Below are 21,876 nucleotides of genomic sequence, written 5' to 3'. Positions count from 1 at the left end.
GATAATTGTTAAATTGATAAATTCTTCTAAAAATATTATCTGAGTTAATAATTCAAAGAAATGTTTGGTTTGATTATCAAATATTCAGGTGAAATACCATTTTTCCATATTCTACTCTTTGCAGAGCCTCTGTGGTTCAACAGTAGAATTCTCGCCTGACACACGGGAGATCCGGGTTCGATTCCCGGCCGATGCATGTTTTTTTCGTCATTTAATGCATAACGATATTGTGTTTACGAAAATTATGTAAAATGATAATTGTTAAATTGATAAATCCTTCTAAAAATATTATTTGAGATAATAATTCAAAGAAATGTTTGGTTTGATTATCAAATATTCACGTGAAATACCATTTTTTCCATATTGTATTCTTTGCAGAGCCTCGTTGGTTTAATGGTAGAATTCTCGCCTGCAACGTGGGAGATCCGGGTTCGATTCCCGGCCGATGCACGTTTTGGACGTCATTTAATGCATAACGATATTGTGTTTACGAAAATTATGTAAAATGATAATTGTTAAATTGATAAATCCTTCTAAAAATATTATTTGAGATAATAATTCAAAGAAATGTTTGGTTTGATTATCAAATATTCAGGTGAAATACCATTTTTCCATATTCTACTCTTTGCAGAGCCTCGGTGGTTCAATGGTAGAATTCTCGCCTGCCACGTGGGACATCCGGGTTCGATTCCCGGCCGATGAATGTTTTGGTCGTCATTTAATGCATAACGATATTGTGTTTACGAAAATTATGTAAAATGATAATTCTTAAATTGATAAATTCTTCTAAAAATATTATCTGAGATAATAATTCAAAGAAATGTTTGGTTTGATTATCAAATACTAGCTGTTACCCGCGGCGTCGCTCGCGTGTAATAAGAACTTCCATCAAAATGATGCAAAGAATGGGTAGATTTTACTGATGACTAATATTTTTGTAGCACCCTTGAAGCGAAGGCACTCGGCGTTGCCCGTCAGCCCGTCGGGACATTTTTTATTACTTTTCACGCGGGCATTATTCCATAATGAAGGGATTTTAGTTTTTGGCCGCCATTTAAAAAGATGGCAGCAAATCGAACCCAAAAGACCATTCAGCCCGTCAATAGGTTAAAGGAAGCCCGTGTACTAAATATCTGTGAAATCGGTTGAAACACGCGAACTTAGTTGCATAGAGAAGAGTTTTTACATTTCTGGGCGCCATTTTTTAAGATGGCGTTGTATTGGAAAAATCTTTCTTAGTACGCGCCTACTACTTATGAGTAACGTTCCTGCAAATTTTCAGCCTTCTAGGGCAAGCGGTTTGGGCTGGGCGTTGATTATCAGTCAGTCTGTCAGTCAGTCAGTCAGTCAGTCAGTCAGGACTTTGATTTATATAGATATAGATTCAGGTGAAATATCATTTTTCCATATTCTACTCTTTGCAGAGCCTCTGTGGTTCAATGGTAGAATTCTCGCCTGCCACGCGGGAGAACCGGGTTCGATTCCCGGCCGATGCATGTTTTGGTCGTCATTTAATGCATAACGATATTGTGTTTTCGAAAATTATGTAAAATGATAATTGTTAAATTGATAAATCCTTCTAAAAATATTATCTGAGATAATAATTCAAAGAAATGTTTGGTTTGATTATCAAATATTCAGGTGAAATACCATTTTTTCCATATTGTACTCTTTGCAGAGCCTCGGTGGTTCAATGGTAGAATTCTCGCCTGCCACGCGGGAGATCCGGTTTCGATTCCCGGCCTATGCATTTTTTGGTCGTCATTAATGCATAACGATATTGTGTTTACGAAAATTATGTAAAATGATAATTGTTAAATTCATAAATCCTTTTAAAAATATTATTTGAGATAAGAATTCAAAAAAATGTTTGGTTTGATTATCAAATATTCAGGTGAAATACCATTTTTCCATATTCTACTCTTTGCAGAGCCTCTGTGGTTCAATAGTAGAATTCTCGCCTGCCACGCGGGAGATGCGGGTTCGATTCCCGGCCGATGCATGTTTTGGTCGTCATTTAATGCATAACGATATTGTGTTTACGAAAATTACGTAAAATGATAATTGTTAAATTGATAAATCCTTCTAAAAATATTATCTGAGATAATAATTCAAAGAAATGTTTGGTTTGATTATCAAATATTCAGGTGAAATACCATTTTTTCCATATTGTACTCTTTGCAGAGCCTCGGTGGTTCAATGGTAGAATTCTCGCCTGCCACGCGGGAGATCCGGTTTCGATTCCCGGCCTATGCATTTTTTGGTCGTCATTAATGCATAACGATATTGTGTTTACGAAAATTATGTAAAATGATAATTGTTAAATTCATAAATCCTTTTAAAAATATTATTTGAGATAATAATTCAAAGAAATGTTTGGTTTGATTATCAAATATTCAGGTGAAATACCATTTTTTCCATATTGTACTCTTTGCAGAGCCTCGGTGGTTCAATGGTAGAATTCTCGCCTGCCACGCGGGAGATCCGGTTTCGATTCCCGGCCTATGCATTTTTTGGTCGTCATTAATGCATAACGATATTGTGTTTACGAAAATTATGTAAAATGATAATTGTTAAATTCATAAATCCTTTTAAAAATATTATTTGAGATAATAATTCAAAGAAATATTTCCAATCAATTGATGTTTTCCAGTTTTCCTTTTCTTAAACCTCTAAAGACTAACTTTTATTTAGGAATCGGACACAATTTTAATTTATGGGTGTCACGGTCAAAAACAGCGTTTATTGGTTCGCCTGACCGTATGCGGACAAGTGTCACTGGCCACATTATTCATGCGACTTGAAAATGGTAAAAGTTACAACTTGCCCAAGATTCAAATGACCAATTTACCAAGAACAACAATGGACTGCTTTGTCGGTAATGGATTGAGAATCAGATGTGTCGTGCCTATGAGAAAGTGGAGGGTTTCCTATACCGGCCTATTAGAGTAACCATATTAAGCCTTATTTCCAGTTTTTGAAACGCTAAGCCTAACGTAGACTAATTTGGGCTATTTTCGTCTATGATTCAGAGAAACGTCGGAAAATGGTGAAAGGAAAATGGTTCACGTTAAACTCGGTTTATAGTAAGTTTTTGCGCTATTTCTTCGCTTAAATTTGTGCTTAAAGGTTAACTTTAATACAGCTGGATGTGTTCTTCGCCTATCCATGATCTTCAATGTGATATTTCGAACGCGGAATTGGCTGAATTTTTCGGATGTCAAAGACGACTTCAACCATGGCGACCCAAAGTTCAGTACGTTTGTCTCCATTGAGTGCATTATTGAAGAACCTTATGGTTTTTTCCATATTTAGTTTCATTCAAAACTTAGACAGTTACAAATAAACGGAGCAAAAAAAAAAAAAAAAAATAATTAAAATTCAGTTAAGACTACAGCACTTACGTAATTGGAGTTGCAATATACAGAAAGAGACATTGAGACACCAGACAGCCATACAGAGGTTATCGTCTACACCAAAGATGGGCAAATGTTCCATTTTGGGTCTTTCCAATTATTTCCATATCCTAACAAGTACCGTCCTATTAGTTTATTCTAAAATAAAAGCTTTTGCCAATAAATAAGCGTATTTTTAGACTGAAATACGGGTTTGTTGTGCTGAGAAATTCAATGACGTACAAACTGAAGGAAATACAAATGTTATATAATAAAGAAGATCGCGTAAAAGAAGCGGTTCTATCGACAGGTCAGCTTAAGCTAAAATATACTTAAGAATTAGGCCTAGTTTAAAAGCTAGTTATCTCCACACAGGTCGATACGATTTTCGTATAATTTTTGGTAAGCAAATGGACGAAGTTAATTGGCCAGTTTCGGATTTAAAAAACACAAAGCGCAAAGTAAATGTGACCTTCACCGCGGTTGTTCTGCAGGATGACATTGGAGAGGCCGTGATACTTCAAAATAACCGGTACATCCGCGCGTCCCCTTATTAATCAAGTACCCAATTGTAATGATCATCATTTTATACAGAAGAAACGCTGAAAGTTCCTCATTATCGCCTCCTAGTTGTTCGCTTATGCCTCTAAGTACTTAGATAATTAACTCTTCAATAATTTATAGAATCTAATCTCAACATTGGTCTTCAGGTAGCGAATACCCGGTGAATAAACCAGGTAATGAAGTAGTTGCCTTAGCGGATTTGGAAAGTCACTATCCAAGCGTGACTGGTGGTAAAGGGTCTTCATTGGCCAGTCTATTTAGTCTTAGCAAACAAATTGAACCGGTAATATTGGGTATCGTTTAATTTTTAATATATTAAATAACTATAATTAACCCTTTTTTTAACCAGACCTATAATGTTCCCAACGCCATTGTGGTTTCTACTTTAGCTTACGATATATTTTCAAAAGAAAATAAAATTCAAGATTTAGTTAAAACTTTAGAAAAAGTAGTTTGGTATGTTTTACTTTTTAATTAATCTTTTGAGTTTTTAATTAATAAAGTTGAACGCATTAATTAGGAGCCCAGAAAGTAATAATGAGGACATAGAAGACATCTGCGAAAAGTACGAAAGTGTCATCTCTTGAATTAGTTAAACCGTAAGATATGTTCCATAAATATGACACAACCTATGCTTTGTAATGCTAGAGACTTACTGATAGCTAGTTCAAGAACGACACCCGAATTGACTTCACACGGTCTTGCAGTCCATATTCCTATTTAGTATGTACTAAGCCTTTGAAAGTGCCTCACCACGCGTTGCTTTAATAAAATCTATGACGTTTCACCTGCGTCGCTTCATGTCAAGCTCTCAGTAACCAGTAACAAACTTATGGAATATGTCTTATGAATTTATGGTTAAAGTACTTGGACGATTAATCATCTACTTGCAGAATCTCTTCAACCATTGGTTTTCTTGTTTTACCACAATCGATTTTTACGCAAATCGAGAAGAAACTGACCAAAATTTGTGGTGACAATTACCGTGGTAAGCGGTTCGCCGTTAGGTCATCAGCTTCTGGGGAAGATTCGGAAGAAATGTCCGCCGCTGGTCAAATGAAAACTTTCTTGGGTCTTATTGGATTAAAACGAGTAGGTTAATTAATCCTAAAACTAATTAGGCTTAGAAGTTATTCTCAATTTAACTTTGATAGATCGCGGAAGCCGTGGTGCAATGTTGGGCCTCGCAGTTTTCGTTTACCGCGGTTCAATACAAAAAGTGAGTGGAGCTATATATCGCAATTTTTTAATTTTTGATAAACCAAATTTGATATTTAGACAAAATGGTCAGAAATTAATCACGCCGATGGCAGTCGTGATACAAGAAATGGTTGCCGCTGACTCGGCCGGTGTCCTCTTTACCCGGGATCCTGTTACTGGTAACGCTGATAGAGTAACCATAACTTGCAATTACGGAATCGGAGAGGTAAGTAATTACTCCATGCAGTTGTAGATGCGCGGGAAACTCAATGAATGAATGCTCTTGCAGTCTGTCGTATCAGCATCGGCGGATCCGGACACGATTGTTTTTCATAGGGACCATGAGAATAACGTGGAGATGAAGTCGGTAATCATTGGCGGAAAGAATTCCATGACTGTTATGTCAGGTTAGTGATTTAAGCTTAAGATATTTTTGATAAAAGTACACAGTAAGTAGCAAGTGTTTTCTTCTAAAGACGAAAAAGGGGTCCGGGACAGTTTTGTCGATGAAGAACGCAAGAAAAAGTGTAGTATCGAAGTAAAAAACGCAAATATTTTAGCCGATATTGCCGTCAAGGTATTTACCCCAAGTTTGAAATGATTATTTAGTTATGAAGTTAATGAAGAAATTAAACTTGCTTGAACTGTTTTAATTAATATTGTTTGATAGATTGAAGAGGCTTACGGATATGCAGTTGACTTGGAGTGGGCGATCAAGAACGGACAAATAAACATCTTACAGGTTAAACTTAAATCAAGGCCTATATATTTAGATAAGTAAATATTAACGACTCCATAACGTTCGATATAGGCACGACCAATTACAACTTTGGACAGAGAATCGGAACTTGAACTTATGCATGAAATTGATTGGTCAATGCGTAGTGAGGAAGAATATTTGACCACAGCCAATACTGGGTAAATTTTACATTTAAAAACTTTAAGCTAAATAAATTGTAATCGACATTTTTCTAGAGAGGTTATGGCTCACGGAACTTCGTATTTTTACGCCACCGCTTTCATTACTCTTACGATGCACGTGTTTAGGGTAAATATTTACATGTTAAAGGGAATACAACCAAAATATTTTCCACCTGCTTTCCCTTTGGAAATTTAGAACCACATTTTACTCAGTGTGGTTATGTAATAACCAACGGAGTTATGTGCTGATACCTAGCTAGTTAGTTGTGACACACGCGAAAAGGCAGTGCAGTGCACGCGATTTCATGGATAAAGCAATCGTAAAGGGGACTGGTAAAAGTGAAAGCTTTAATAGTTGAAAAATCGTTGCACAAGGACGGTTTTCAAGTTCAGTATGAAGCTCCGGTTCTGAAAGGAAATGTGAAACGTATCTTATATGAGTTTTTAGATGTGTACAATAATTTTTAACACGTCCTGCAAATGAAGAATTTGTCATTGTTTGATAGTCCCGTTGAGTATATATCGTCCCTGACTTGTACAAGTTTTACGAGATCAAAACCAGTTGTCGTGTATAGACAAGATTTTAGCTGCTGTTAAACTGTCAGCCTAAAGAGAGGAAGGGTGCAGAGCTTCAAACTATTATGGCTATCAATTGCGTTTTGTGTGTATGTTTGTTTGCTTCTGGGGTACACGAAAAACAAGAATGAATAGAAATAAATTAAGGCAAATTCCCCAATCACCTTGGGGCTCGTAATGTGTAAGAAATAATAATATACTTTCGAAGGAAAGTAAATTAGCGCTATGGTAAGATTTTACAGCAGTTTTCCTGACTTCGGATAAACAAGTTTGTCGGGACCCTTTTTAAAAAAGGATCCGCTTCCTGCTCTTTGAAGTATTGTGAAAGAAAAAGCATTGGCATCGTCAAAGAATTCACCCGGTTATATTAAGGAAACCCTCAAATTTTGATTTAAAACGATGGACAGCTCTATCGAAGCCGATTTGTTGACTGTGTTTATAATCGAAATATTTTCTCTAAACTCCTGTTTTTGGGGTTAGCGCGGGGGTGGGAAACATTCATTTTCAGGCGGAAAGGACACTATTTATAAACACCGGGTTACTGTTATTTATTTATAGCATGAATCTATATAACTATGAATATACAGCTGCGTTGCGATGTCTAACCTCTTGATAAAGTTTGGGCGGGGCGTAGCGAATGGAGACATCAGTCACGTGTCTGCTAGTGTTAGGAGCGGGAGAAGGGAGGGGGAATCCGGGGGTGTTTAAATTATAAACGTTACTTCCTCTTGTCTTGTGATTGGCTACGCAAAACGCGTCAAAGCTAGGAAGGTAACACCCAAACCAAATCGACATGATAGAAGGGGCATATGACAGAGCTGTATATTCATAGTTATATAGATTCATGGTTATAGCAGGAATACGTCGATTTCTTCTGCTAGGAATCTTTAACAGGCTATGTTCTGGGTTTTTCAGTTTGAATTAAAGGGGAGAAGGTGTGGAAATCGTTACCCCTGACGTCATGCATTTGAACTTACAAACCACGTGATATTGACATAGCTAGCGACATGCGCCGCCATTCCCGCTACTTATGCGCGCCAAACCATAATGTAAACAAATTCTCTTTGTGTGTGCTGAACGAGTAGACCTAGGGTATATATATTTTTTTAAATTAATTTATTGAGTTAAAGTTGGGGTTCGCCTTAAATAAGTGTCTAACTTTCTTGTTTGAGCAACTTATCTACTATTATCAGAAGCCGATTAGACTTTACACATGTAGTACGTAACACGTGCCTGGGTGAGCTACACGATATTTTCTAAGCTCCTAGGAAAATAATTCGGTAATGCTGCTCCTTCCGCCGTCTCTACCTTAAGAACCGATTTACCAGGTACATAAAAACCAGAACTACTATCAAGACCGGGTCTCTAAAATATTCTTTAGTTAAAACTATTCACAATACCTAAAATTATTTGGGAGTAACTTAGGCACGAAGAACTTATCAACTTTTGCTTGGACTATTAAAAACGCCGCGTATCTGTTTTTTTTTTTCATCACGAAGACGCTATTTATGCCTTCTTATACTAAATCCCTTCTTGCCAAGAGTCAGACTCTGTCAAGACTAGTCCAATCAGAAAATATAAATTTATTTTAGTCCCTAAATAACAGATGGTGCTACAGGCACCCTTGTTAGTCGCGTGATTCTATCCCTTAGTTGGAGTCTTGGAGACGAGATCCAGTCAACTTGTTTATTTGTTGGTTGGGTCTCAACTGTACTACATTAGTACATGCGAAACAAACACGCCCACCCCAATGCGAACCACACCTAGCTAATAAGGAAATTTTATTTACGTGACTTCAACAGTTTAAGAAAAGAGAAAAAATGTATGCCAAACTAGAAATGGCACCTTATAGTATCGTTGTCACTGCATCCCGCGAGTATTGAATTGAACAGGCATTTCGCAAGTTTATGTGGCACTCTAAGTTAACTTATAGTATATATAACCTTAGCACATTGGAAACCATACGGAGTATTGCGAAATTATTTTGCACTTGTACTCTTTCAGCGTTACTATAAAAGCATAAGCAACTGGATATTTTACGGCGAAGTATTTGGTCCTATCATTTTTCCTATCATGTCTTTACGAACATTTCTCAATATGCCAATGGTATATAAATCTTAATCTTAAAAGTACAGCAGCGACTCAGAGCTAGCCGCATTTTGCTTAGATCACCTAATTACTCCTAATTCTACTTTGCTACAAATGTAGTTTGCGTTGCGATTTCACCAAAATGGCGTCAAATCTTTAGCGACGGAAGCCTCGATGATATCGGGCTTTGGTAAAATCTTGAACGACAAAGATATGTTGGACCAAGCGGACAAACGCAATAAATATTATTCCCCATTCTCTAATTTAAAAATGATATTATTTAACATTCAGGTATATTCTTATAATTCAGAATGAAACCGAAAGTAAAACTCAAACTTCGTTGAATCTTTGTAGAATTTGATATTTTGCAAATCGCGGTTGCATAAATGCAGAAAAACATTGTATAACAAGAAGTACCAATTGGATAAGTGTAAAAATGCTCATGAAATGTTTATCAAAACAATGGAGGAATTTTATGGATTTAAAGATGTGATAATTAACCATTTAAAAATTAATTTTATAATTCATATTCAATGGGTTTCATTATTTTTTAAGCCCGCTGTACGTCATATCGACGCGTCGTTACTTTCGGGTTTGGTCAACACCGTGGTTATGACGGTCTTGATGTCTTCTATGGGAGCAAGTATAGGCTAAATTTAAAAAAAAAACAAAAGTATATATAATGAATTTCTATTTCACATCTTAGAATGGAGCAATACTATATACATTGATTTTGCCACGATACTTTCACATTGCATGGAAACTGTAGAAAGTGCAACTGTTCCGGTGGCAATTGAGGTAAAAACTTCGTGCTAAACAAGGCTTAAGGAATATTGGAAAACGGGCTTTTATTTATCTTGCAGGAATTGAGTCGAGCTATCGCAAAAGCTATTGATGTTAACGAATTTAAAAGAATGACCAAAAATGTAATAATGAGCAATTACATCGAGCGCTCTAAATACCTTTTCGTGATGGTTTTTCGCTAAATTTCTTAAAACTCTTCAATTTTTTAGTCCGCCCTTGGTTGGCTGAAAAGCACCAAGTCCGAAGTGGGATTCAAGTACCTGGAGTTCCTCAAAACGCACGGACATCGAGGCATCAATGAGGTAAATGAATCTTATTCTCTACCTTCTTAAATATGTTTTCAATTGTGGGAAATTTCGAAAGTTCGACGTTTACTATAAACCGTGGGAAATGGACGAAATGCCTTTAATTGAGACGCTTCAGGTAAGATAGTATTTGTTTAAAGATTGACTAAGACTAAATGACGTGCTTTCGTGGATAGTCTATGGCTGGATCCAACTTACAATTTAAGAAAACCAAAACGGCTATGGTTGTCCCTCTAACCTTTATGTCCAAATTGTACTTGAGAGTTTTAATTCCGCTATGCAGACGACAAGTAGCTTGTAGGGAAATGTCAAAGGTACGCACAACTCTTTATTTTAATTTATTATTATTATTTTTTTGGGGTAAAAATGATGCAATTCAGTATTACTATGTATCTCTTTCAAGTCATTGTACATTTACTCTGTGAATAAATGGCGACGAGCCTGTTGGAAAACGGCAGAGCAAATGGTACTTGAAGGACTGATACCCGAAAAGGAGTTGTACTTCTTTATGACTAACTTTGAGCTTTTTGAACTGTTTGAAACGAGGAATGCCAAAATAGTTCAAAAGTAAAACCAATCATCAAAGGAAGAAGGCCAATATTAAGTAATTTTAAATTTGTTTCGGACCAATTTCAGGGCCATTCGTCGAAAGGCACTCTTCCCAAAGCTTGATGCCTTGGAATTTGGGCTAATTAGTAAAGGATATCCAATTCCTGTAATTAAACAATATTCATTAAGATCGAGTTAGGTTTACGATTGTTTAACCCTTGTCTGATAGATCAACCGCAGCGACGAAAAGGAAGAACCAGTTGAGGCAACTTTCACGATGTCGGGAACACCCGTGAGTCAAGGGTACGTCAAAGCCAAGGCTAGAGTCGCTGTAAATCTTCAGGAAGCCAAATTAATTCAAGTACTTGCGGCGTGAAGGGTTAAACTAGTTCTTGTCGCGTACTTTAGCTCTTTATTTTGCAGAAAGGTGAAATTCTTATAGCCAAGGGAACTGATATAGGATGGAGTCCTTACTTTCCCATGTTAACGGGAGTTATTACGGAACTGGGGGGCTTGGTGTCTCATGGTAACAAAATTATTTTATATAGATATAAACGCACGTGGTTTTAATACATTTGAATTAGGCGCTGTTGTGGCCAGAGAATATGGTCTACCATGCGTTGTTGGAGTAGAGGGAGCCACTAGAAAGTTTAAGTCGGGTAAGTCTTGGTGTGGCCACGTGGTATTTTCTAGTTTAAATTTCTCGCCAAATTAAACGCGTGTTTATCCGCATGGTTTTAATTGGTTAACATAATGTTTTTTTTCTCTTGTCGTGACGTGTCCAGGAGATTTAATAATTTTAGACGCAAATAAAGGGATTGTCACCAAGATTAATATATAAGAAACTTTTTAATAAATGACAACGGTTTTGTATTTTCCATCAGTGCCATTTTATTTTGCAATTACAAATTGTAATTAGAAATCGAGGGTTTAGGGCTTGCTCCACCTCCGTCACGGGTTGACCCGGTATTGTAGTACATCCAGGATAGGCCCATTTCCTAAATAAACCTTATAGCGATTTCCACTGACTGCTCGCGGAGCGCTCCCATGGAGCCATATAAATGGGAGAAGTAGTTCTCGGCTTCGTTAAAGACTATTTTTGCTAAATCAGGGTCTCCTATATTTATTGCTCCATGTGAGCGCTCCGAGAGCAGTAAGTGGAATTCGCTATTAATCAAACACTCTTACACTCTAAAGAAAATTACCGCCACCAAGCAGTAAGAACAGTGTGAAATTTACAGGTATATAACAGTAACAAGTTTTGCCGTAAATATAACAGTCAATTAAGTGTTTTCCTCGATCGTGTTAATTTGCCATTATAATTAACGGCGAAACCATTGCAGCCATTCATGGCTGTTAAAACAACGGTGAAAAACCATTAAATAAAACAGTAGAACGTGGAAAAAGATTTTCACAGTTAAAATTAATTTTCAATCTCATTATTTTCATCTGACGGTACTAATATTAAACAAGTTGGGAAACCAAAATAAATTTCTCCGAGCCGAGACGAGGGCTAACATTTTCAATAAAAAAATTACTTTTTAAACAGAAGTCAATCAGCCAATGAGAAAAACCGGAAATAAATATCACAAATTTGGCGACATATGGCCAAGTGCACTTGTAAAGGTTAAAGTGTCAAATCTTTTACTACATAACCAAAATAATTCCTTTAAAGAACATAACATCTATCACTTAAATGTGTATTTAACATTCGGCTCACTCTAAACCGTTAAGACCTCCTAAAAATGACACGAAAGAAGGTCAATTTGGTATCTTAATTCAGAGACCAAATCGTAATAACAGTTATGGAAAGATAAAGTATTACCATTCATATTATTTAGTGAAGTCAAAATTTACGTTTACACTATATATAAATGTAGTAAAGCTGAATTAAAAAGTAAACACCAAATTTGAAATATTAATATCAAAATATGTTCCTGGAATATTGAGATGATAAGACTACACAACTACTAAAAGAATCGTAATGCCGAAACATATTTATAATATTTTCATTTAGAATTCGTTTTGTAAGAGATCTTTTCATCCTACTCGCTTTATATTAACTTTGATATGCGTATTTCTAGTGCTTTGATTCAGATGCAATCTTCATTACTCGTTCTATATTAACTTTCATATGCGTATAGTGTTTCAATTCAGATGCAATCTCATTACTTGTTCTATATAAACTGTCACTTGTGTCACTTCAAAGAAAGAAGTTGGGTTGATCATTGTCGTAAGCAGCTGATGTAAAACGAGTCAAAGAGGAATTTTTTCGTGATTGTAAAGCGGTTCCTCACATCAGGTTAATTTCTGTTGTGACTGCCGCGTTTCCCCAGTCCCCACTTCCGAGAGTCCGAAACCCCCCGCTGCGTTTTCTAGAACCAGCGATCGTACCAATAGCCCAATTGTATCACCTGCAGGATAAGGCTCAATAACACAAAAACAGGAAAATGCCTTAGCACTGTTTTCAAGGTCTCTCTAGCATAGCTTTGGCAATGCATGGCCTCAGGAATACTGTGTGTTCAGGGCTTTTCATCCCCATCATTCCGATTTCGATTTTTTAAAGTAAACACTTATTTGGTGACTCCACCAGAACGAACTCTAATTGAAGCCGCAAAAAAGGAAAATTTGACTCCGCCTCTTCCGAAGCACGCAATGTGCGGTGGTTTAAGGATGGCGGCGCGCGGAGGTTTAGGCATGGTGCTTGAACAGTCTGGAAGATAAGGATCATTTTTAAACTAGTCCTTGGGACCAGTGACCCCCCTAGTGTCCTAAATAATAAACTGGTCTCCGGAGTGGTCCCAGCGTTTGTTCTCCTCTAGATTTGCAATTAATAAACTGGTCCCGAGAAGCAGTAACCCCCATTTTTTGAATTAAAAAACTAGTCCAAGCAATTAATAAACTGGTTTTGGACCAGAGGATGTGTGCTATTTCGCAGACTGTGCTTGAGGATAGCTTAAGTCTTTAGAGGGAAAGTTGTCTGCCGAGAGTTCTACAGTTAATATTTATTAGTCTCGCTCACAACTGGACGTATGGCGTCTAGTAATGAATTTTTTTTCTCGTGCGCGCTTTTTTAGCCCCTATTGTTTCAGTTTTTTATTATCTTACATATCCCGCACGAGTGTTCTTTCTGCTGGGGCAGCTTTTTAGCTTGAGAATTCTCCTAAATTCCTCTCAGTCCCTTATTCTCCCCTTTTCTCACTAAGCATGAATCATTCAAAGTAAAATATAAACGGAGGTTTAAGTTTTGTTCCTCACGGGAATAACCCTAGGCCATGGAAAAACTTCAACATTTTTACTGTTGTTTCTTTGCTGTGGACAATCGGGCAGGCATAAATATTATTAAATATATCATAAGAAAATGAGTCATATAACAACAGCTTTCTGACTTCAAAGTTCAGGGTTATGGGTTTAGGCAAAGTAGTCTAATAATTTTACAACACAAGTAGTACGGACAGCGTCTGTTTGATTGTAACTTGATATTTTGTGAGTTAAAATTAAATAAGCCAAAAGAGTATCATATATGAACTTCTAAACTAATTATCCGTACAAACAAGAACTCATTCACGTGAATGAGATCTTGGTACAAATAATAACTTGCAATAATATGACAAGCTTCGCTTTGGACCGGCTACACGTAAAATGTTATTTTGTCACTTCCTTTATATAATGCATATCTGCACTTGGTTCTAATATTGGTAATACTGTTATTATTATCTCATTTTTCCTGTGCTATAGCCAAGTGACAATATTTTTATATGAAGTGTAAACCAGTTCGAAAAACCAAAATATTACATCTCCGAGGACTACTACTACAAACTTATTAACCTAGATATAGAATTATTTCTCTGTTTTGAAGCTTAGCGAATATACAGTAAATCAGACGACACATGGAAATCGGTAAATGGCAAGAATAACAGAAAATGAAGTGTATAAATTTTGGAGAGATATAACCTTTATCAGAAGCGGATAATGCTTCACACATAAAGTACGTATGTCCCTCACTTTTCTATAGCTTTGGCCATGGATTTCATGACATTCCCGAAGTAAAAACTAAGCAGACGAACAAAAAGCTTTTAACCAATCATGAGCCCCCTCCCTAACCGTAGATAACCTCGTTAATGCCAGACCAATCGGCGACGGCTATTACTATTTTCCTGCATGCGACCTCGCCGTCGACCTAACTGGGAAGCTCAGAAGGCAAATTTGCGGTATCGTTCGGTAGTCTTTATAATATATTCAACGTTTTAAAGCTCAAATTCCGAACATTTCCGAGTCACTTAATAAGACTTCAACTAAATAATATAAGAATTTTTTTAACTGCAAGAGAAAAATAGCTCTGCGAATAATAGTAGACTCGAAAACTACATTAAGCCTTGGCTAGGTATTGGCGGTATCCTGATTCCCGAGCCGCCGACGGCTGGTCTGGCCGTAGCCGGAGGAGCAGAAAACATTCCTCGTAAAAAAACATATTCACGGCGATTTAAATAGTCCAAGCAAAAGCTACTCATATTGATAAGATCTTCGTTCCTTACTCCCAAATAATTTTTGCTATTGTGAATAGTTTTAGCTAAAGAATATTTAGCCACCCTGCTCGGTCTTTAGAGTATTTCCTGAAATAATGTACCTGGTAAATCGGTTCTTAAGGCGGAAATATCGCATGGATCCGAAGGAACCGCGTTACTGAACCATTTCCCTCCGCGTAAGGGGAGGTTCTTTCCTAGGAGCTTAGAGAATATCGTGTAGCTCCCCCAGGCACATGTTACCTACTTCATGTGTAAAGCCGAATCGGCTTCTACCTTTATGTGTTTGAAAAGGCCCAATTGTCTACGCCTTAAAGAGTAAGTAAAGACATTTCCCTGGAAAGGTTAATTCCTTCATTTTTGGTAAATATGAAGTGAAAAATGTTCATTTCTAAAGTTTTATAAAAATCTGACGAGCGGTTATTAAATTATAATGAAAACAAAACGAGATTTAGAAAAGGCACCTTTTGTAAACATTGAACACGTGCAACATAGATCTGACGTCAAGAGAGGGGGCTCCGTTATTGGCTGGTATAACGCATTGGTTTGTTATGGGAAGGCGTGTCTAATTCAGTCCCTCTAAGATAATATTTCTGACTGGATACTACCAAATACTACCGCGGCTAGTGAAAAACTCCCAGACCGCTTCGGTTTCCTACAAAACCTCAAAGGAGACTGGCTACACTGGCAGTCTACCACTATCAGTAAGAGGCGAGATACTAACTGGTGGGAAAATATGGAAAGAAAAGTACCAATTTACTACTATCAGAGCGGTCTAAATCCCCAAGCTATGACGTCAGACAGCAGAGACAAATTCAATTCTATTTGGCGGCAATTTTAGCACCTATTTTTTATCTATATTTGAAGTTAATTTTTAAATATTTAGAGGTGGATTTTTGGTGAAAATTTATTTTATTCTGAATAAGGACGTTGAAATCTATAGAAATGTATGATTTCTATAGAAATTTAAGAAGTAGTCAAAATGTCTTTACTTACTCTTAAACTGTAAACCCTATATTCTCATAGCTATACATTCACAAATGGTTCGCAGTATAAACACTATGTCTCGTTTCACCTCAACGATATTCTTGCCAACATGAGTATTAACGTTAAATATCACCAAAGCTGACTTGTGTTTAGACGCACTGAACGCATAAGTGGATCATATTACAGCTCCCTATAAGTTCTGGACGTAGGTTGTGCTTTTGTAAACAGCGCTTTCTTCCAAGACATCTAAGCCCGCCATCTATAGCTCAGTTTTACAGGTAAAGTTTGCCCTTTAACCCGGATCTGGAGTTATGTTAACCAACGGAAGTTCCGGTTGATAGTAATGGCTGTCAGACAGCCGTCAGTGTCGTGATTAGTGTGAAGTTTGTTATCGCGTTATAATTTTGTTTAGAATGGCTTATGTTTCTTTGCTAATTAGGAAAAACGCCTACGATTTGTGTGATTTTAAAAGCGACTAAAACGTTTTGTAAAACTGAAAAATATCTAGCTTGTTGAAGGCGATTTTGATCATTTGAATTCATATTAATTTCCTTTTCAACACAAGCGTTTAAAAATTGCGCGAAATACCTATAGACCGCCAGTTATTTTTTAAAATCGGAAAAATAAAGTGGACTTCTACTATAATATTTACAACCCAACACTTAGTATGGAACAACTTGTTTCCTTCTGCGCTCTTCTCTCTCAAACCCTTTCCTCATTGGCTACCGCTTACTTCCGTTTGCTTGCCCCGCTTATTAAAAATTTCTTTCGCGCCAAAATCATTCCTTTGGTTTAGTTCACAAATTCGCCGCTGCGTTTCGCATATACCCTTTAAACTTCTGTGCTGGGAGACAATGCTGATGCACAGCTATGTTATATCGTCCTGTACTTCTAGGGAGCTGTAAGATGATCCACTTCTGCTGAAAGTCAATGTGCACCATAACAAGCTATAACCCGATTACGATTAGCCCTTTCACTGATCTAATTGCCACCATGATGCTTTCTTCTATTATAAAATCTAAACCTGATTATTTAAACGTGTATTTAACTTTCGGGTCACTCTGAACCGTTAATGTCCCTTCATAACAGACACGAAAATCAAAGCCCATAGTTCACTTCACCTCAGGTCTCAATTATTTACTCTTTAGTTAACTTAGCCTATTACGGATAACACTTGATTTACCCGAAAGAGTCAAGGCCCAAGCTTTCTTCTTCTAATCTTTAAAGCAAGGATTATTCTATATACAGATGTAGTATAGTTTAAGTAATATATAAACAGCCATTTCAATTAATAAAATTAAAAAAAATCCTTGGAATATCAAAATGAAACAGAGTTTTAAAGCTACAAAACTACTAAAGGCATCGTATTTACGAAAAATATTTCCAGATATTCACTTTATATTGTGGAAAAGAGAATATTAAGGTTCTGTAGGATTTCTTTACGCATCAACACAAGGCGAACTGCTAAAGCATTGTAACAACGGCGGACACACCCAGACAAACACATAGACTGCTGTTTAACTCTTTCTGAATTAAATTTGAGTTGAGAAACAAAATTATCTTAAATACTAAAATAAATATAATTAATATTATGTATTTTCGTCGTTAGTTATTCACATTATTGATAGTTAGATCGTTTTAAATTGTGGCGCAATACTTTGAAACAAATCAGACGTTTATTAAAGGGATGGTGAAGTGGAAAATAAGGTAATTTTTTATTGAATTTTCTATAAGGCCAATCTGCATAGTGAAACAACCAGGAAATAACACCGAACGATTTTAAAACTACAATTAATTTGAAATTTCATTGATAATTTTAAATTAGGACCTCAAACCAATTGCGTAGCGCCCTGGCTTTTACTAACAATTTTCTCGTAGCACGCTCCGTGTTGAATAAATTTATCGCAAGATTTCAAAAAAATTGCGCAATGTGACAATTGTGGCGCGAGACATGGGGCGTGCCACGAGAATTTTGTTAACCAAAAGGTAGGGCGTTATTCCAGAGGGCCGGTAGGCCCTTCTAGATAAGAACCCACACCCCCCGTAATGTTAAAGAAATAATTCACAGATTTTAGGCTTAGCGTCCCATAGAAAAAGCGTGGGATTTTTGGTGGTCCACTCCATCGAATAACTCAGAAACAACTGCGAAGTTAAGGTTCGAAACACTTTTGAATTATCAAGGAACTATTGAATGTTGAACTTCTGAAGTTTGATTAAGAACAATTAATTCTAAGTATTTTATTTTAATTAATTTATAAATCATGGTAAAACCGTTACATATATTACACTGTATTCATAGCATTTTGTTCAGCCTCCATCGGCTTTGTGGCGCATAGGATAACGCGTCTGCCTACGGAGCAGAAGATTGCAGGTTCGAGTCCTGGCAAGCTCGGTGTTCATTTTTACAGATCTTTTATTCAACATAAATGAAAAAATCCTATAAATACAATGTTTGGATAATTTTTTTGTTACGAAGTACGGGCTTGTGGCGTAATGGATAACGCGTTTGCATTCGAGGCAAAACATTGCAGGTTCCAGTCTTGGAAAGCTCGTTGTCTATTTTTGATGAAGAATCTTAGTATATATAAGGGAAAATTCTTAAATAACAAACTTTCAATGAAATGTGCGCGTGCTGGCGCGTGGTTTAGAAATAACTTTTTTTAAATCTATACAAAAAGGTCAACTAAACTTAATTGAGTCACCAACCGCCTTTTTATATGAAATAAGTTACCACCCGCCTACCAATTGTGAATTAATTTTCCACTCCCCTGCCAAATGATTTAAAATTTTAATCTTTCCCATAAAATAATGAGAGGCACTTGGAGTGAGCCAATATGCTCACAAACATCTTACTGGAACATCGAATTAATGACGTTTGACAAGCATAATCATATTATTATTTTTATAATAGATTAATACAAACTAAGGCTGAAGGAACAGATATTATATTAAAAAGACTTGGTTTGCCCAAGCCTTAAAAACAAAACGATAAGAGTTTTTCCAGTTGTCTGAAGCTGGGATATTATTTTTTTTCTATTGAATTTTAAAGACAATCCGTATTTTACTACTCTTTAAAATTTAATTCAATCACCTGCTTTTACTGCTAATGGATTAGTTTCCTATTAATTAATTGAAATAAAAAATTACTTATCTCAGATTTTTCCACAACAATTCCATTTTCCTGAAAGATTTTATCACGCATTTATTATTTTGAGGGACATCGTGTAAATTTAATCAAATTGACTCTTTCTTTTTTAATTTCCGAGAATTTTCCTTTCGAAAGGTTTTAAACACATCAAGTTTTCATAATGTTGTCAACTAAATAGCAACTCAACCAACACTTCTAAAATATTCCCCACAAGTACGGATATACACAGTTCAATAATTGTGACTGTGCTTAAAGAAGAAACGAACACCTTTATCAAATATAAGAAAGGTGATAACAGCCCCCTTTTGTATTCGAAAAGACCGCATATAATGCATTATTAATGAGAGTATTATTTGAAAATTAAAGTACGTTCTCCATTGAAACGAAAAAAATTTCATGATAAAATGTTTTAAGAAAATAATAATAATAATAATAATCTAAGCTTTGCCTATGAAGGGAATTGTTCTTGAAAAATCTGAGATAAGTAATTTTTTATTTCAATTAATTTATAGGAAACTAATCCTTTAGCAGTAAAATCAGGTGATTGAATTAAATTCTAAAGAGTAGTAAAATACGGATTGTCTTTAAAATTCAATAGAAAAAAAAAATAATATCCCAGCTTCAGACAACTGGAAAAACTCTTATCATTTTGTTTTTAAGGCTTGGGCAAACCAAGACTTTTTAATATAATGCGATTATGGTCTGAGGTCCTAATTTACAACTGACGTTCAAAGCTACTGATGGAAAGCCTAAAAATGAAATGAAAAAAATGAAAGCCGGTAACAATGTTCACAACTGAAAATAACAGCTAACAGCTAAAACGAGCCCGAACGGTAAAAACTTGAAGTTGGTTTCACCGCGGCTCTGCGCTGCTGGTCTGCTACTCCTTTCGTTTATTTTATATGGCAGAAACACTAACTTTGGGCATCGAGGCGTAGTAAAACAAAAACAAAACAAGACAGTCCAAGGACTCGTGATAGTAGCCACGAGTGAATAGCCCCTCTATACCCTACCCTAATGAGTGGATAACCCCTCTATACCTTACCCTAATGAATGAATAGCGCTAACTTTTTCAATGCTTAAATGATTTACCGTGCATAAAATCTGAGTTAATAGCCCCTCGATGCCCTACTCTAAACGGTGATTAAATTATAACCGTATAAATCTACTTATGCTGTAATTCTAATATTCCGGCGAATCGAAGAACTGATAGTTTTAGTGATAATCCCCTGGATGAGTTTACAACATTGACTTACGCCGTTGCACACTTATTGCATCTTATGAATTTCTAACAAGAACTTATGCCCAGAAACTTTTGAAAGAGAACCCCAGTAGCACATGGGCTCCACAGTACAGTCTTTTAACAGTCCGTGTGTTCGCTAGGTGTCCTAAAAACTCGGGACTGATAATACACGTAAACACATGCCGAATAGCAATAATGTAAACAGTCCATTATTATCACTAATTTTATAAGTCGATTGACAGTCTTCCGAATGCTCTAAACTTAGCCTGTTTTTCTTACTCTAGATTATATTAAATCAGGCGCGACCAAGTTTTAGTCTTGTTTTGAAACATTCCGCCGGCTTGACTATATTTAGTCTCGGATTTTCAGTTTTAGTCTGGTTATGAGACAGTCCGCAGGCTTCTCAATTTTAACTCTGGCAAGATCAAATTCTAATCTTGATATGGGACAGTCCGCCGGCTTGACTATATTATGTCTCGCATTTTCAGGTTTAGTCTTGTTATGAGACAGTCCGCTGACTTCTCTGTATTAAGAGTCGCATTTTCATTTTTAGTCTGGTTATGAGACAGTCCGCTGGCTTCTCTATTTTAACTCTGGAACGATCAAGTTTTAATCTTGTTATGTGACAGCCGACTTGACTATATTAAGCCTAGCATTTTCAGTTTTAGTCTGTTTATGAGACAGTCCGCTGGTTTTACTATATCAAATCTCGCCTTTTCAGTTTAAGTTTGGTTAAGAGACAGTCCGCCGGCTTGACTATGTTAAGTCTCGCATTTTCAGTTTTAGTCTGGTTATGAGACAGTCCTCCGGCTTCTCCATATTAAGCCTCGCATTTTCAGTTTTAGTCTGTTTATGAGACTCCGCTGGTTTTACTATATCAAGTCTCGCATTTTCGGTTTTAGTCTCGTTATGAGACAGTCCGCTGGCTTCTCTGTATTAAGTGTGGCGCGTTCAAGTTATACTCATGTTTTGAGACAGTGCGCCAGCTTTTCTATATTAAGTCTCGCTCATTCAAGTATTAGTCTTGTTATGAGACAGTCCGCCGGCTTCTCTAAGTCTCGCACGTTTAACTAAACAAGAGTATAACTTGAACGCGCCACACTTAATACAAAGTAGCCGGCGGACTGTCACATAACCAGACTAAAACTGAAAGTTCGAGACTTGATATAGAGAAGCCGGCGGACTGTCTCACAACCAGACTGAAACTGAAAATGCGAGACTTAATATAGAGAAGCCGGCGGACTGTGTCATAACCATACTGAAACTGAAAATGCGAGACTTAAAAAGGCGGACTGTCTCATGACGATCGTCATGAGACAGTCCGCCGGCTTCTCTACATTTCAGTATCTGATATCCATTAATAGTATTGTTATTAGATGTTTTAGGTGCCATTTGTTTTTATTTTATTCCTTATTTTAGTCCCTGACTTCTTTGGTTTTATCTTGTAATGGGACATTCCCCTGGCTCTCCCATAATAAGTCTATGACTTCCTTATTTCAGAACTCTAATCAGACAGTCCATTAAGCTTCGCGCGTAATAGATTTAGACTTGCAATGTAACAATCTGCTAGCTG

General features: G+C 36.5%; 4 protein-coding genes across 4 annotated transcripts; all 4 read left to right on the top strand.

The window, feature by feature from the left end:
* Positions 1–2,700: 2,700 nt before the first annotated feature.
* Positions 2,701–3,346, top strand: LOC149719874 (uncharacterized). Its single transcript, XM_089863826.1, has 4 exons — positions 2,701–2,948; positions 3,033–3,086; positions 3,146–3,256; positions 3,316–3,346. Exons 1-4 carry the CDS (start codon positions 2,794–2,796, stop codon positions 3,344–3,346), a joined length of 351 nt encoding a protein of 116 aa, XP_089719952.1. The 5' UTR covers positions 2,701–2,793.
* Positions 3,347–3,380: 34 nt separating this feature from the next.
* Positions 3,381–5,566, top strand: LOC149719873 (uncharacterized). Its single transcript, XM_089864643.1, has 10 exons — positions 3,381–3,533; positions 3,596–3,705; positions 3,771–3,927; positions 3,990–4,045; positions 4,106–4,242; positions 4,309–4,415; positions 4,480–4,524; positions 4,853–5,051; positions 5,114–5,385; positions 5,449–5,566. The coding sequence occupies exons 1-9, from the start codon at positions 3,490–3,492 to the stop codon at positions 5,180–5,182; spliced, it is 924 nt and encodes a 307-aa protein (XP_089720769.1). The 5' UTR covers positions 3,381–3,489; the 3' UTR covers positions 5,183–5,385; positions 5,449–5,566.
* LOC149719872 (uncharacterized) lies at positions 5,266–9,980 on the top strand. The gene is made up of 14 exons (XM_089863821.1): positions 5,266–5,385; positions 5,449–5,566; positions 5,636–5,736; positions 5,830–5,901; positions 5,971–6,077; positions 6,135–6,207; positions 8,661–8,762; positions 8,865–9,035; positions 9,099–9,233; positions 9,300–9,387; positions 9,451–9,542; positions 9,608–9,670; positions 9,758–9,850; positions 9,912–9,980. Exons 1-14 carry the CDS (start codon positions 5,266–5,268, stop codon positions 9,978–9,980), a joined length of 1,404 nt encoding a protein of 467 aa, XP_089719947.1.
* A 109-nt stretch (positions 9,981–10,089) lies between these two features.
* LOC149719871 (uncharacterized) lies at positions 10,090–11,243 on the top strand. The gene is made up of 7 exons (XM_089863814.1): positions 10,090–10,167; positions 10,257–10,420; positions 10,490–10,568; positions 10,632–10,763; positions 10,826–10,928; positions 10,987–11,061; positions 11,188–11,243. Exons 1-7 carry the CDS (start codon positions 10,096–10,098, stop codon positions 11,241–11,243), a joined length of 681 nt encoding a protein of 226 aa, XP_089719940.1. The 5' UTR covers positions 10,090–10,095.
* The last annotated feature ends 10,633 nt before the right edge of the window (positions 11,244–21,876 follow it).

Source organism: Phalangium opilio, unplaced genomic scaffold, assembly GCF_054372755.1.
Source record: "Phalangium opilio isolate 3A_F unplaced genomic scaffold, DU_Popi_V2 ptg000002l_1, whole genome shotgun sequence".
NCBI classification, from domain to species: Eukaryota; Metazoa; Arthropoda; class Arachnida; order Opiliones; family Phalangiidae; genus Phalangium; species Phalangium opilio.
The sequence above is the reverse complement of the archived record's forward strand: the minus strand, read 5'-3'. Positions and strand labels throughout refer to the sequence as shown.